Source organism: Coenobita brevimanus, chromosome 93, assembly GCF_032717465.1.
Source record: "Coenobita brevimanus isolate Jiangsu-jjx chromosome 93, ASM3271746v2, whole genome shotgun sequence".
In the NCBI taxonomy this organism is placed as follows: Eukaryota; Metazoa; Arthropoda; class Malacostraca; order Decapoda; family Coenobitidae; genus Coenobita; species Coenobita brevimanus.
Window position 1 is genome coordinate 47,592,117 of NC_137046.1, and position 17,292 is coordinate 47,609,408.

Genomic DNA, 17,292 nt, shown 5'->3' on the forward strand with positions numbered 1-17,292 from the left:
GCACAGCAAAGGTCTTCAAGGCACAGGTTGCCTTCAGCACTGCAATCACTTCTTGGTCACGGGGCTGGAGAAGCGAGGTTGTGTTTGGAGGCATGAACACAACCTTGATGTTGGGTGGAGATTGTCAAGGAGTAGTGAGTGACCCGGCACTTGTCCAAGAGGAGTAGGATCTTAAATGCCAAGTTGCACTGCTTGCAGAAATCTTCTTCTTTTGTGATGCATTTGTCAAACCATTTCTGACAAACTGCATCCGACATCCACTCCTTCTTGCCGTACATCCAGTGTACGTTGAGCTTGTCACAGTTCCTGTAGGTGTGTGGTTTCTTGGTTCATGAGATAAGATGAGGTTTCGGTTTGCAGGTCCCAGCAGGCATTACAGGTTAGGAGAAGAGTGAGTCTTTCCTTAGACGCCTTGTAACCATGGGCCTGTCACTCACATCATTGGATGTAGGTCCTTGTGGTCATTTTTTTTTTTTTTTCCACAAAAAAAAAATAAAAAATAAAAAAATAAAATAAAAGCCCAGTCTTGTCTGCACTGAAAATCTGGCTCTGGGTGTGTACCCACCATCTCTGATGACAACTCTAAAAAATGCAGGGAAGGTAGATGCAGTTGAAGCATCAGCACTGGCCCCCTCACCAGTTAAACTAACACTCCTTAACCCATTCCTCTTAATAAAAGAATTTAACCAATCTTTTGACACCTTGAAGGGTGTCAGGTTCTCCTGGTTTAGCCATCTATAGTACTTACCTGACTGTAGAAATGCTTGGCTTTATCACGTAGCATAGTGCCGTCAATAGGGATGTTCCTCTGTCTCTGCCTCCTGGTGAACCGAAGTAGAAGTTGTCTCTGCCTCCTGGTGAACCGAAGTAGAAGTCGCACTGTGGTCTGTGTTGCATTCCTGATCTTCATTGCAGTTTGTCCTGCTGCTGTGAGGTTGCTCTTGAAGTGTGCCTTTATCTTTTCTCGGTCTTTCCAAATTGTCCTGATGGTGCTTTCATAAACCTTGTGCTTGTCTGCCAAGTCAATTTGTCCCTCCCCACCCTCCAACTCTTGTATTATCTCCACTTTCTGGCCGTAGGTGAAGCGCCGATGCTTGTTGGAGGGTTCCAGTCGGTTGCGAGGCATAATGCTTAGGTACGGTAACAATAATCTGTATCACAAGAGTAGCTACCTTAGACATGGGCACGAGGCAAGACACCACCAAAAAACAATGTAGCATGCCACGAGGTGGGCGACCATCAAAAACCAATGTAGCAGGCCACGAGGTGGGAGACCACCCAAAAACAATGTAGTATGCCCTTAGCAGCCAATGGGGTACACATGGATGCGACATCGTGTGGCCAATCACAGTGCACCGTTCGCCTGATGTTATCACGTGCGACATTTGACTTTCGGCGTTCCGTTTGAGTGCTCTGACGCCTGACAACTCGATGCAGTATATCTGTTTGTGACCGCAGTATATATTTTTTGGTCACACTGTAGGTTACCATGTAAGTTCAAATCTGCGTTACTTGATACTACGTTATAGGAGGGAGCCCTGTACAATACTATGAAACCACAGAAAAGTTCCCATACATATATAGTAAGCTCTCAATTATCCATCATCACAATATCCGGCCCAACGCAATATCTGGCGTTGTTGGCTTGGAGCTATTAAAGCAACATCCGGTGCCAAAACAGGATGTAATCGACAGTTTTGTGCAATATCCAGCATTGAGGTGTATCACCCAACTCGTAAACGGTAGCCGACCAGTGCTATACTGTATAGTATCATTACTTTATTGAATTTTATGTTTAAAAGGTGACCATCATCCACTCACTTGATGTAGTGCTGCCTACTTCTTCCTTAGCCTTTATCATTCTTTTTCTGTGCCCACCCTCCTCTCTTCCTATTTCTCACATCTTTCCTGTCACTTCTTATTGCTTTTCTTTCCTTTACAGGCAGTTTTACATTGAGTGACAAGTCAAATAGTTTCCTGTAAGAAAAGAAACCATTTACAATGCTGGGTGGTAATCATATATCCAAACCATACGTGCTCCCTATGTGTCAACAAGTGGGTTGGTGGAGGGTTAGTGCCCCTCCCCGTAAAACAAATAACTCAAAGTCAAATGGCCACCCCTTGTAGGATTATGGTGTCTGGCAATAGACAGATGGATAGATTTTCATCTTTTACTCATGGGAAAGTTTTTAGGATAGAGGTTCGAGACAGATAATGACACAATATCCGGTTCAATGTTGATTATTGAGTCGATGGGGGGAACTATGCAATATCTAGCATGTTATTTTAACCGGTGTAGGGCTTGGCTGGATTACACCAGGTAACTGAGAGTTTACTACAGTATTTACATTTGTATTTTTGCTCATCAGGGTTGTTGATTTTTTTTTTAAATAAAAAAATCAGATTTTTAAATTTAAATCAGATTTTTTTTTTTAATTTAGATTTTTTTTATTTTTTACATAAGGAATATAAATATATGAATATACACCTTTATATTCTCTATACATTAAAATACATGTTGGAGTATTCTTGCATCATAGTACAGTTAAGTTTCAAATTTCAATGGGCATATGTACCTAAAAATCACCGTGAAATTCAAATAATTGAAATTTAAACTGAACTTCTTATGGGAAAAATTAGTTTGGGTCCAGGGCCTCCAAACCTAACTCCCTAAAATCATGATTTTTTGCCCACACCTCCTGTAAACTTTATGAACTATAATTGTGGTTAAGTAACTGTAGTTCTGCATTGTATTGCCATACTGTCAGCAAGTGTATACTTGGTGTATTTCTGCCCTTTCCTGTATTGCCATTTCTTCTTTGGCTGCAAAGATTTAGAGGTGCCAGGCTGCTCTCATACATTACCATTGCTACCCAAAGAACCGCTCTTGCTTGCCATCTTGAAACAGGTAAGTTGAGACGAAAATACAAAGAAAATACATACTACTAAATTGCAGTGAAATGCATGTCCACATATGGATGTTACAGGCTGAAAGTGCAACACTTGGCTGTAGAGGGCTGGCTGCCGGAAGGACAGTCGCAAGATGGCCGCCGACAACAGAGCATCGCCTTGCACATAGCCTGTTGTTGTTGGTGCCTACTCCCATCCGGGAGCTCTTGTCTTTAAACAACATGACTATTTTTTTTTATCAGTCTCTATTGCTCATTTCTATGTTACTCCTTATATTCATAATTACTGTACTTCTCTTCATTTCAGTACTCTGCCTGCTGTACAGTAGTTGCTACCACCTGTAATTCATTTTGTTATAGTATTTCTACTTTTGATGATCTTCGTATAATTTCTCTTGTTATAGCTTCGAGATATTAAAGTACTGATTAAGTAATAATAAGTACAGTATATTTATAGAATGATGGGGAATCGTCCAGGGGGCAAATTGTCCTGATGGGAAATCGTCCATGTTTTGACGGGGAATTATCTGACAGGCAAATTGACTTGATGGTGAATTGTCTCGGAACCATATCATCATATGCTTCATATATTGTATGAATAAATGATGTTGATTTTCATTCTCTTCTTGACACGTCACATATGATATTAGGTTAGGCTTGTATTTTTTCTCATAATTTTCCTTCACTTCAAGCATTTTGGTTTGCATCAAAAATATTATCTTTGCTTGTTTTGGTTGGAGTCTGGCCCTGAGAGCACATTACATATGATATTTGGTTAGGTTCATATTTTTTCTTATAATTTTCCTTCACTTCTAGCATTTTGGTTCGCATCAAAAATATTATCTTTGCTTGTTTTGGTTGGAGTCTGGCCCTGAGAGCATATGTTACATACGATATTAGGTTAGGTTCATACTTTTTCTTATAATTTTCCTTCACTTCTAGCATTTTGGTTTGCATCAAAAATATTATCTTTGCTTGTTTTGGTTGGAGTCTGGCCCTGAGAGCACGTCACATACGATATTAGGTTAGGTTCATATTTTTTTAATAATTTTCCTTCACTTCTAGCATTTGGTTCGCATCATAAATATTATCTTTGCTTGTTTTGGTTGGAGTCTGGCCCTGAGAGCATATGTTACATACGATATTAGGTTAGGTTCATACTTTTTCTTATAATTTTCCTTCACTTCTAGCATTTTGGTTTGCATGATGGTGTTGTGATCCCTACCCTGACGTATGGAAGCGAGGCGTGGACCTTGCAAGAGGGGAACAAGTCAAGAGTGAGAGCAGTGGAAATGAGTTACTTGAGAGGAGCATGTGGAGTGACATGGAGGGACAGGTTGACGAATGAAGAAGTGAAGGAACGTTGTGGGGTAGATGTGGATGTGGTTGAAAAGATTAGGAGAAATACACTGAGGTGGTTTGGACATGTGGAGAGGATGGAGAATGAAAGACTGACTAAGAGGGTGTATGTAGGTGAGGTGGAGGGAGGGAGAGGGAGGGGTAGACCGAGGATGAGGTGGAGGGATGGAGTTGAGAGGTATATGAGGGAGGGGGGGGTGAGTTGGGGGGAGGGGAGTCAAATGGTGGGTGACAGAGTGACTTGGAGGCGTTTTGTCTGCGGCCACCCTTTGCGGGATTAGGGCGTCGGGCTATAGATAGATAGATAGATAGCTTGTTTTGGTTGGAGTCTGGCCCTGACAGCATCGAAATACGCTAATTTGCATCAAAAAGTAAGGTAGGCAGACCACTCCAAAATGCATCGAAGTTTGATTAATCGAATTCTGAACTGTCGAAATTTGAGATTTTACTATACATAATCTTATCTAGCCTGTTTACAACATGTTTGAACCTGTCTTAGGACTGACCCTGCAGCCAAGCAGCCATTGGCCAGTGTTGAACCATCACTCTCTCTAACCTGATCATATCATGTTTAGGACATGTCCTGACTGAGACACTGTGTAGTAGTTTGGCTCTTAACCACTCAGTAATAGCCCAGTTGTCAGACAGTAGAGATGTCACGTTTTTTCAAGCTATGGACTTATACTGTACATTCAAAATTGAGGAACCGCCTTGGAACACACAAAAAAAGGAAAACTTGTGCTTTTGCTTAAAACCATGAATGCACACACTGCTGATACTTATGATGATGATAATGAGGATCAGGATGCCTAAAATAACCAAAAAGATATGTGCATCATTAGAGGAATTAAGAAACTTTGTATTTGTAAAAGATTTTTACTTTTAATTTCTAACACATCAGTCGTTCTGTTCTATTAAAGAAAATTACGCCAATTGCCAAGTTTTAATTCGGTTACGGTATATAAGTGCAGGCTACAGTTATTTTCTTGTTTAAATCAGAGCCTGAGGAAAATAACTCAGAATAAAAGTACAGTCCATTATAAAAAAAAAAAAAAAAAAAAAAAAAAAAAAAAATTTTATTGGGCTTCCTGAGCTTGTTTTAACTTAATTTTATTTATTATTATTTTTTTGTGAAAAATATAATGTTGAACTTTTTGTCATCATGTAAAAGAAAACTCAGAAGGAAATGCTTCAATATGTTGTATTTTGCTTAGAGGTTAATCAGTCAGCTAAGATGATGTGTTTTCTTTGTTTATTTTTCCCTTCCATATTGTTGTCCTGTAAAAATAAAATCTTAATTTAAATCATACAACCCTGATTGCTCATTATGGCTACTATAACCTAATTACCCCCTGGGGGTAGGGGGGTTTTTCAAGAATACTCCCTAGTATCCCTGCTTGTCGTACAAGGCAACTAAAAGGGTTGGCGGAGGGCTAGTGCCCCTCCCCGGAAAACAACTAACTAAAAAGACAAACAAGAAGCCTTGGACAAGGACTGACCAAATGATGACAACCAAGGACTGGACAAAGGACATGGTAATTGGAACATGGAATGTAAGAGGTGCAAATGATGAGGTGAAAGAGAGAGAGATTGTCCAGGTGCTTGAGGGTGCAAAAGTTGATGTATGTGGAGTAACTGACTCTAAATGGAGAGGTGAGTGTGAGAGAATGGGAGTATGGATGGGGTATATGTGCAGGAGTAGGTGAAAATTAGAGGGCAAAAGAAGGAGTGTTTATAGTTGTGGGTAAAAGATGGAAGAAGAACATAAGAGAGTATGGATCAGTTGGGTCAAGGATTGTGTGGGTAAGATTAAAAGTTGGAATACAAATGTGGGCGATTGTGTGCGTGTATGCGCCAACGCAAGATCATGCAAGCAGAGTGAGAGAAGAGTTCTGGACAAATGTGGAAGTGTGGATGGAAAAGTTTGGAAGGAATGAGTGTTTTTGATCGGTGATATGAATGGTAAAGTAGGGAATGTGAAAGTGGATGGAATAGTTGGTGAGTGGAGTGTGCCTGCTGAGATAGATGAGAATGGCAGTGCGTTAGTGGACATTTGTGCTAGGAGGGGGTTGGTGATAGCCAATACCCTCTTCAGGCACAAAATGATCCACAGGTATACATGGCGAGTGATGAGAAGGATGGGTGGTGAACTGAATGAAAGGAAGGCAATGATTGATTATGTGTGTGTGGATGAAAGGATGCGAAGATGTGTAATGGATGCAAGAGCTTATAGAGGTTGAGGGACTGGACTTTCCGACCACTACTTGGTGGTGGCCAGAATCAAGATACAAATAAGATAGAGTATGGTAATAGAAGAAGGGAAGGACGGGAAGAAGGAGTATTTGCAAGGAGAGTGGAAAGGTTACAGGAGGATGAGAAAAAGGCAGAATATAAGAGAGAAGTGGAGGAACGATTGGGCAAATATGAATTGGAGCAGATGGGAGACGTGGAAGGTGTGTGTAGAATATTTACAGAAGAAATATGTGCAGCATGTGATGTGGTGTGTGGAAGGAAGAGAAGACGGAGGGGGGTGCAAGGAACAGCGTGGTGGACTGAAGAGGTGAAACAGGCTGTGGCACAAAAGAAGAAAGCATACAATGAATGGATGAGAAATAGGGGCGTGGAAGAGGTTGAGAGGCGGAAGAGAGAGTTATATGTAGAAAGGAAGAGAGAGGTGAAAAGATTAGTAAGAGAGAGTAAGAAGAGAGTGGATGAGGAATTTGGAAGAAATTTGAGTGTAAAGTGGAGGGCCTGTAAGAAAATGTTCTGGAAACAGGTGAAAAGAGTAAGACAGGGTGGAAGTGAAGTTAGCAGGGGAGTGAAAGATAAAAATGGTAGATTACTAGTGGAGAAGGGAGAAAAAGTGAGCAGATGGAGAGAACAATTTAAGGAATTGTTGAACGTAGAGGATGGAAGTAATGCGAGTATAAGTGGCTGGGGAATGGCTGGGAGAAGGAGGGAGGTGAGAAGACAGGAAGAAATCAGTAGGATAGAAGTTGTGGAAGCAATGAAGAAAGTTAAATCGGGGAAAGCCCCAGGAATTGATGGAGTGTGTGGTGAAATGCTAAAGCATGGGGGAGAGATAGTAGTAGAATGGATGTGGAAGATGTGCAGATTGGCCTGGGAGGAAGGTAGAGTCCCGGAGGATTGGAAGTCAGGTATAATTATTCCCTTGTACAAAGGAAAAGGGGAAAAAGAAGTGTGTGGTAACCATAGGGGCATTTGTCTTCTTAGTATAATAGGAAAAGTGTATGGTAGGATACTTATTGACAGAGTTAGAGAAAGAACAGAGAAATTAGTTGGAGAAGAACAGGGAGGCTTTAGGAAGGGAAGAGGTTGTGTAGATCAGATATTCATTCTTAGATCTTTAGTGGAAAAGTTTCTAGAGAAGGGAAAGAAGTTGTATGCGGCATTCATGGATTTGGAGAAAGCATATGACAGGGTGGATAGACAAGGATTGTGGAAAGTATTAAGAATATATGGAGTAGATGGAAAGTTGTTGAATGCTGTGAAGAGTATGTACGATGGTGCGAAGGCTGCAGTGCGTGTGGATGGTGAATTAAGTGAATTTTTCTCTTTGAAGGTTGGGTTGAAACAGGGATGTGTCATGTCTCCATGGTTGTTCAATCTGTACATGGATGGGGTAAGAAAAGAGGTACAAGGTAGGGTAGTGGATGTTGAAGTGGCCATGGTGAGAGAGGATAGTGTTTGGAAACTCCCTGTACTGTTGTTTGCAGATGATACTGTGTTGTTGAGTGAAGACGAAGGAGAGCTGCAAGGCTTGGTGGATGAGTTTGGGAGAGTGTGTAAGAAACGGAATCTAAAGGTAAATGTAGGGAAGAGTAAAGTGATGGTCTTTGAGAGAGGTGAAGTCAGTGAATGTACAGCGAGGTTGGATGGTGAGGAATTGGAAAATGTGAGTACGTTTAAGTACTTGGGTAGTGTGATGAGTAAGGATGGAGGTTTGGAGGGTGAAGTGCTTGAAAGGGTACAGCAGGGAAGAAAGGTTGCTGGTTCTTTGAAAGCAGTGATAAGAAACAGGGAAGTGAGCACGGAAGTGAAAAAGTTACGGTACTACATGACAGTATTGTGATACCAACTCTACCGTACGGAAGTGAAGCTTGGACGTTGTTGGAAGGACACAAGTCAAGAGTGAGAGCAGTGGAAAAAAGTTATTTAAGAGGAGCCTGTGGAGTCACATGGAGAGACAGGCTGACGAATGAGGATATAAAGGAGCATTGTGGTGTTGATGTGGATGTGATAGGAAGCGTTATGAGGAACACACTGAGGTGGTTTAGCCATGTGGAGAGGATGGAGGGTGAAAGACTGACGAAGAGAGTGTATGTGAGTGAGGTGGAGGGGGAAAAAGGGAGGGGGAGGCCGAGGATGAGATGGAGGGATGGGGTGGAGAGGTATATGAGAGAGGGGGGTGTGAGCTGGGAGCAGGGGAGTGAAATGGCGGGGGACAGGGTGACTTGGAGGCGATTTGTTTGTGGCCACCCCAAACGGGATTGAGGCGTCTGGCAATAGATAGATAGATAGATAGACTATAGCTAAACTCCCTCAAGGTATATTTAAGCAATTATCACTATTCATATAACTATATTCTTTAACATTTGATTGGCATACCTGTCACCAAGTCAAGGGCCACTTCCCACCCCCATTCAGCTGTTGGCTGAACTGAGGCTCTGTGGTGGCCCCACCAGGTAATTTACCCTAATCGAACCTTACCTAACCAATGATTACTTAGCCAAATACCAAAATGGAAAACTAAATGAATTTTGGTGCAGTTGCATTATGCACCAGAAACATCATGTGTCAAGAAAACAAAACATGGCTAAAAACAACCGGGAAACTAAATCACTACGATGCAATTGTTTACCATCATAAAAATAATAAGAAAAATATGGAAAACAAAATGTAACAAAATGAACTGGTATTTTCGCTGCTTACCGTAACTAACCCGTACATTTACTATAACCTGATTTAACCTAACCTAATCTAACTTGAATTACACTTACATAACTAACCAGTATGATTTGGGGATGACTGGTTTCAAGTCCAAATCAACTTACTACTCTCCAAAGGACGCAGGGACAACTGGGTTTCAAGTACATATCAATTTAATACTTTCCAAAGGACGTCAATGTCTGTGTCAACTACCATAACTCCGTGCTCTTTACAACGCAAATGTTAGTTCTGTAAAATTTGGGATGATGAACGGATCACAGCTATGAAATTTATTTCATGAAATTTTCATCTACTGTTATGGGAGTTCTCCCCGTTTGTCTCCAAAATAATTTAGATAAGTAATGTAGATTCAGTCAAGGGATTATTATGTAAACTGACCGTGGACTTTGTTTTCATTAATATTTACATCGTAGTCTTAATTACCAAGACAGCAAACCAGTAGGTTTACAACTCCCGAATCACAAAGACGCTACAAAGCAACAAGCCTACTCACCTAATTTTGCACACTTTAACACTTGTTGCGTCGTGATGTTCAGTGAATGATCGTTCATCCCCTTTCGCACTCTGAACAATGAAAAATGTCAAGACCCATGGCAAAATACAGTATCTCCACCACTTTAAATCCTCCAACAACACTGGCCTAGGACGGGCGCGCCACGGTTGTCAAGCGATCTGCTGCATCAGCTGATGAGATAATAATCTCATTGCCCTGTAACTGGCAAGATGCTTAAGTATGGATATCAACCTTTCTTATGATGTTGAAAAATCAAATAAAAACGATTTTACGACAACTTTTCGAGGAAACTATTTAATTAATTGTTTCAGATTTTCCGTGTTGAAGATTATTAACCGTTGTACAATAGCCTATGCATTCAAAATTTCAAACATTCTCGTTTTTGTAATGTATAAATCATAGTTATTCAGAGGTGAAGTGAATTAAAAATCAAAACTGCTGTTGCCATGGTAACTAAGTATAAACAAACAGACCGTATGCCACCCTCCGTGGCCAGCTAACCTTGCTTTTGTTCTGTTCTGTTTAAGCATACAGGATGTCCTACCGAGAGCTAAGAAGTAAGTATAATATCTGCAAATATAGATAGAAGTCAAAATCCAAAGGGAAGCAGATTTATCCGTACGTAATTTCGTTTTTTTTTTGCTCATTGCTACCGGTATATACGAATTGTTTTACAACTTCTTACGCATCGATTTATTAGGATGTTGTGACCTTTAAGACCATATAGAAACATACATAGATTTTTTTCTTACTGTTAACACTAAGAGGAGTATATCTAAGTTGGCCCAGATTTTCATCTTACTGCAGCTTATGTCACGTAGCTCTGTGGCAAAAAAAAAAAATAAATAAATAAATAAATAAAAGGCCAAATGTGGCCCTACATCAATTCCGTAGCACTTCTTCGTGACTAAAATGTTCCAGTGTTAAGCTGTTTTTAAAACTTGTTAAAACTCAGTATTCAAGATGGAAAGATGGCAATTTTAGGCCAAGGTATAGTGAATATAATATACTAGACGATATTTTTGGCACTCCTGTGATCCTGTCGTCAATGACGTTTGAGCAATGGAAAAAACGAAACTGCATATTTGTTACTCATCTGCTGGGTATCAGTGATGACCCGATATGACGCATAGCCTTGGAACACCGCTCTGCAGAGCCACCTAGTCAGACAAGAAGAGCAGAAGCATGTTCCCGTAAAACCTGCATGCTGATAATCGCGTAGCAACCCATTCTCAACCTTTTCTCCGAATGTTTCATTGTCAAATGAATCGTCCAAACGCGATCATGGTCTCGGTCAATATGTACTTCATCCTGCCTGATACTGGTGGTGGTGTTTGATTCTTGGTAACTGGTGGTATGAGAGATGCAAGTCTGATGTCATAGATGATATAATGGAAATAAGAGAGTATTTAATTATCAGAGAACAGAAAAAATAGGCTTGAAGCATGAACAGTAAAGGCATACGAAGATGAACAACGTAGGAAAGTTATTGAAAAAGATAATAAGAGATAAATAAGCAAAGGATGCATCATCAGGGAGGAGAATGACAACAAATATGAAATATCTGCTTTATTATTTGGTGCTGTAAGAAGAGCAGGTGTACCACATGCATGGAAAGCATAATATTAATCCCCAGTCTGGGCGGAAAGTTAATGGGAATTTATATTTGCAAGTTATTTACGGCAACAGACAATATAGGCTAATTGGTGATTGATACAAGTAACAAAGGAAAAGAAACTATTCATGCAATATCTCTGTGCGTGGGGCAGAGTCCATGGCAGAATAAATATTTGTAAGAAAAGATACGAAAAAGTTGGAATGAAAAATAAGAAAAGTTATGCTATGTACGCTTTAGATGAGGGAGTAAGAGAAAAACAGAATAAATAGCTTAAAAAGAAAGAAAAACAGACTTAGTGGAACAGGGAGGAGATCAAACGAAGATGCAACTGACACTTTTTGTCATCGCAATCTTTCACATAAGATATTTATGGAGGAACTCATGCAAATAATTTAGCTTTTTCGCTGCCATGGACGCACATTGTTGTCATTCGGGCTAAATCCAGACTATTGTATTTAACAGTGGGAGTTTCTAGCAATTGAAGGGTTAATTACCCTTCAACTGCTAGAATTCTCTTCATCAAAGCTGTTCTTTGCGTTACTAGTTAAATAATGTGTTCACTGAATGGTCCAAAAGTCAGGAGTAGGAATAAGAATAGGTACCACCGAATCACGTTCACTTTGTTTCTGCTCGGAATCACGCTAAATCTTTTTTTTTTTTTTTTTTTTTTCCCGTCCTCTCATAACTAAACATGTTCCAAGTGCAGTGAACTTCTGGATAGAAACTCTTCTCAATCCTTCTGGAACCATGCTTATAACCTCTCATTCGCTTATATTTCTTTCCCTCCTCTTTTCCACCCAGATGGCTCTGTAGCTGTTTCCTCTGATGTAGCTGAACTCCGCTCAGCTGGTGCCTTTAACTCTGATGTGGACAGTTCTAGTGTTCCTCATTTCCTTCCCTCTTTTAAACTTCGTCATGTCGAAAATGAAGTTTCTTAGGAGATGTGGCCTCCTCTCTCCCTTGCCTGGCCTCAGTACAGATGTGATGTATGTACTGAGAGGTCCTTCCGTTATTCCCAAGGAGTATCCTATGATCATACCATGCCTATGCAAATCTTTTTGTTTCTGTTTGTCAGGTTCAACAAAGAGTATCATCGACAGGAACATTTTGTGGTACATTTCTTCTCATAACCTTCTTTCTGAATGTTATTGTCAGAGACTCTTATTTGGCGATTTTATATTCCTTTCAGACTCCTGATCGTCCTCCTTTCGGGATTTCGGTGAAACTGCACAAAACATCTCAAAGGCCTTCGACAGTCTTGTACACATCTGCCCTTCCGGGGGTTCCATAATCTTTTCTGTGCCTTTATCTCGAATTTCTGCTTTGGTTATCCTATAGTTTCGATTGCAGAAGACTATCTTCTGAAGCTGTCATTAATGGTGTTTCTCAAGTTATTTTTTTTTTTCCTATAGAAAAAGACTCTTCCTGCTCATCGATGACCGTAGCAATACATTTAGTCCTATACATTCAGTGAGTAGTGAGGAACAAGCAATATGGGCTGCGATGGCTGTGGGTGGTGAGGGATGCATAGGAGTAGTACAACCTCGTAAAGATTGATGTCTATGGAGAGGTGCTGACAGTGGTAAGGTTTAAGTTGTAGATAATTCAGTGAAATTTGATGCTAGGATGAGGAATATTTCAGTGAAATTTGATACTGAGGGGAGGGGGAGGTGCAGAAAATGGATGAGGTAGACGGAGAGGAGTGGGAGGGGATGCCTAAGATGGTGGGGCAGTCCGGGGGTAGTACGCCCTGTGAAAACGGGCACTGTAGCGTGGCCAGTATGGACATGATTGTTTTAAACCAAAGCTCTTAAAAAAAAAAAAAAAAAAAACAAGAATAAGAAAGGAAGCACAAACTGTCTCTTATACTCTACTTTGCATCTTTCAGCTATCATCTACGACTCATTATGTCCTATTACTGTAGTTCCTATTAGCTGATTTTCATTCCTTACCTTTTTTTTTTTTTTTCCCACTTCCTGCAGACTGCGGGGAGATGCTGCGGGCCCTGGGCTTCAAACGGCTCATATCCATGGAGAATTTCCGTAGCCCCAACTTTCCACTAGTGGCAGAGATCCTGGCTTGGCTGGTGTACAGATTCGACCCCAAAGCCGACCTCCCCACGGACATAGACACAGAGCAAGACAGGGTTATTTTTATTCGTTCCGTGGCGCAGTTCTTGGTGAGTCTAGATCTGGGGCCGTATTTGCAGTCTCTTAATCTCAAGCTGTCTTTAAGATTGTCTGTATCTACTGTATGTTTCACTCGTACATCTACCAAATATTTCACAGTGTAAAAATTAAATGTTAACGTCAAAAAATGCCACCAGACAGCAATTTCTGACGATAATTAACAGCTATTGAGACTTGTTTGCCGTAAAAGTTGGTTAGGACCCATTATGATGAATATGTCTGTGGTGATCTATAGGTAGTGATTGATCGAGGTGAGATGATGGTGAGAGGAGAGGAGTGAGGGGCAAAGGGAAGTTGTGACATGTAAAACATCATGTATAAAAGTCTGTGGATGGAGTAAAGAAGAGGCTGGTTTGCAGATAAATTGTGAATGGCGGAGACTAGTTAAATTAATAAGAATGCATCACTTCAGGGTATATTAGGTCACTTTTAGGGTGTAAAAGTGGATCTGATTATTGTGTATTACAGATACGCTTTGTGATGGCAGTGTGGAAGAGTAGGATAGGTTTTGAGACTAAGTGGTAAAGAATATGTCAAGCAGTTATAAAGTACTTGTGATGTGAGATCTGAAAAGAAGAGTTGGTACGGTTCCTGGGAATGTTGTAATCATCGTGTTGGTGCGCCGACAGGATACGGTAAAGAACGATGATAGAAGGTCAGATATTGCGAATGAAAGACGAGTGTAACGTAATAGCACATTCAAATGGCCAGAGTGATTCAGGAGACTGTTCAAAGCTTGACTGAATATGTGCTTGTCGAAAGAAAGCTGCTCGCAAGCTGTAGTGACAGAAAAGATGAGGAGAGTGTGGAAGTTTGTCTTATCATATAGCACTATTATGCAATATGAAACTGAAAGACGCATGGGATGAAAAGGGTAAGAGTAGTACTCAGAAGGAAAGATTAATATGCGGATGACAAAACAGTGGCAGATAAATGTGAACGAAAGTTACGGGGCGGAGTAAGGGACAGTGAACTGGAAGCAACGAAATTAGAAAATCTGTGGATTGTTAATAAGGAATAGTTGTTTAGGAATGCTACAGTAAATCTACCCACGGTGTTGTAAGGATGTCGACAAGGACGAAGTGGAAAGCTTTGTGGGAAATGACATACGGAAAAGGAAACTGTGGTTAAGGCGAATCCAAGAAGGAAGGAATATACTGCATAAGAAATGTGCAAAGAGATCAGTAAAAAAGAAAGACCGTAAAAGTAACTAATGAATTTGGAAGAGAAATGTATTTAAACTCCGAAAACAAACTGTTCTTGAATATTGAAAAAGATGCGAAAATGTAGAAATTAATGAGGAAAAGTGTGAACATTTTAGAAGAAAAGGCGAAAGAATGCTAACAGATGGGAAAATGAAAAGAAACTACATGTGAAATTATCCGAATCGAAGACGTAAATTACAAACCAGGTTTCCTGTTCTGTTTTCCTTCCACATCACCGCTTCTTCACACTATACTGATTTATCATTCACCATTCTCACACACCCTTCATAATCCACACTTCCTACACCTCACCTACCCTTGATCGAAACTTCGCAGACCATACGTCCTGCACATGACTCATATCACCCACACCACACCTCACCTGTTACTAACCCTCGCCACCTATCCTTGACAGTTCACACTCGCAACATTTAACTCACCCTATTTACCTGCCTCCCACAATCCACACTTTCTACACAAGCCTTATCCTTCCATCCCCCTCTCACAATCCACACTCCCTACACAAGCCTCACCCTTCTCACTCACCTCTCACAATCCACACTCCCTGCACAAGCCTCACACTTCTCACCTCTCACAATCCACACTCCCCACACAAGCCTCGCCCTTATCACTCACCTCTCACAATCCACACTGTCTACACAAGCCTCCCCTTCTCCCCCACCTCTCACAATCCACACTTCCTACTCAAGCCTGCCCTCCTCCCCCACCTCTCACAGTCCACTCTCCCTACACAAGTCAAACTCTCCTCCCCCACCTCTCACAATCCACACTTTCTACACAAGTTTCACCCTCCTCACTCACACCTCACTTTGACTCCCCCAGGCGTCCAAGGCCCACGTGCGGGTGAATACGAAACGACTGTATCAGAGTGACGGGTATGCTGTGCAGGAGGTGGTGAAGGCGCTATCCATCCTCTACTCTGCCATCCAGAACAACAGCGACCAGGACGGCGCCTTCGAGGACCAGCCAGAGACCACACTGAACTTCGATGTGTCAAACAAGGTGAATCCTAAGTTACTGAGTCAGATTTATATGTCTGTCTTATGTGTGATTTCATATGCTTGATTCGCATTATATGTATATGTATGTGTGATATGCGCTTCATTATTGCAACCTGTTCAATAAACAGAGATATTCATGGTTCATAAGGATTATATTTACTCAGTCAATATACCTGCTACCTTCGGATGATTAAGCACTGGATGACAAGCTGACTGGTTTCCTGTAACCCATGGCATGTCCTAAGTTGGGAGGTAACCATATAACCAACAAATGGACGCATAGTGGTCTAGTGAGTTAAGGCGCTCCAGCAATTTGTGTCCCATAAGAGTTATGTGCGAGGAATGGATGGGGTATATCACTCACATGATGTTCAGGGAAGAGTTACTGTACTGATAACAGCGAGATGTGGAGGAGAAGCTCCTTCCCTAGAGTGGGGTAAGGAAAACTTTTTCCATCCTCCATCGCTAGTTGGTCAACGGAAGGAAGTGAGTGGGCTGGGCTTCTCCGCCACCTCTCACTGTTACCAGCATAGTCACTGTTGTCTTAAAGGGCTGCGCTGAGTAGCCTAATTCGCTATACTCCTGACGTAACAGTAAAAGACTGGATGACGAATAGATAGATGGCTTATCATAGCAAATTGAAACAATTATAATCATGATACTGAACATAGCTTATAGTTATTTATCCATCCTTTATTCACTCATTTATAGCTACATCAGGATTGTAGAGGCTCGTACCTGAAATATTCAGATCCGACATATAAGGCGCAAGTGACCGGTCGTCTCTTTCAGCGACATTATGTAACCAATAAAACCCAACCAGCTGTTGAACGTAAACTCGTATGTCACATCCGTTTAGAGCGCCATAATCCACCAGACCACCTGCCTTGTTTGTTTAAATGGTTAACACCCAGTGTCATAAATTTTTTCCTAAGTTGTACGAAAATATTTGGCTTGTCATACAGTGTATAGTCACCTGAAGGCAGCATTAAATCGTGTGAGTGATAAGTGGGCGCACCCATTTGCCATTAATTACTATATACTGTATATATATATATATATATATATATATATATATATATATATATATATATATATATATATATATATATATATGTGTGTGTGTGTGTGTGTGTGTGTGTGTGTGTGTGTGTGTGTGAAATATATATATAGAGAGAGAGAGAGATTGTATATATACTCAAACCTCGATTTAAGGGACTACATGGGGAATCAGCTTGTCCCTTACTTGAAAATGTCCATTGTTTTACCACATATAAAAACAGTCTTATTATGAAATGCAATGATTGTTTCACTGATCTTACTTATTTATATGATTATGAATATTATTTTACGGGTACTTTATAAAGAAACATATTAATGTGTATAACCTAGACATTATGTATCATTTTTGAATGGTCTTGTCCGTTTGTCAGGTAGAATATGGAGTCCCTTAAACTCGAGATACCTTAAATGGGGGTCCCTTAAATCAAGGTTTGTGTGTGTGT

General features: G+C 40.7%; 2 protein-coding genes across 3 annotated transcripts in view; one reads left to right on the plus strand and one right to left on the minus strand.

The window, feature by feature from the left end:
- Window positions 1–9,843, minus strand: part of LOC145412519 (ankyrin repeat domain-containing protein 40-like) — a 52,004-nt gene extending 42,161 nt beyond the window's left edge. Inside the window, exon 1 of the mRNA XM_080282413.1 lies at window positions 9,733–9,843. The gene's annotated coding sequence lies outside the window, so the exon portion shown is untranslated. The remainder of the gene's footprint in view (window positions 1–9,732) is intronic.
- Window positions 9,844–10,227: 384 nt separating this feature from the next.
- Cluap1 (clusterin associated protein 1) overlaps window positions 10,228–17,292 on the plus strand; it is a 13,637-nt gene continuing 6,572 nt past the window's right edge. For both annotated transcript variants that reach the window (XM_080282419.1, XM_080282420.1), the window contains exons 1-3: window positions 10,228–10,310; window positions 13,354–13,550; window positions 15,609–15,788. In XM_080282419.1, coding sequence (XP_080138545.1) covers window positions 10,289–10,310; window positions 13,354–13,550; window positions 15,609–15,788 — 399 coding nt within the window. In that variant the 5' untranslated portion in view covers window positions 10,228–10,288. The remainder of the gene's footprint in view (window positions 10,311–13,353; window positions 13,551–15,608; window positions 15,789–17,292) is intronic.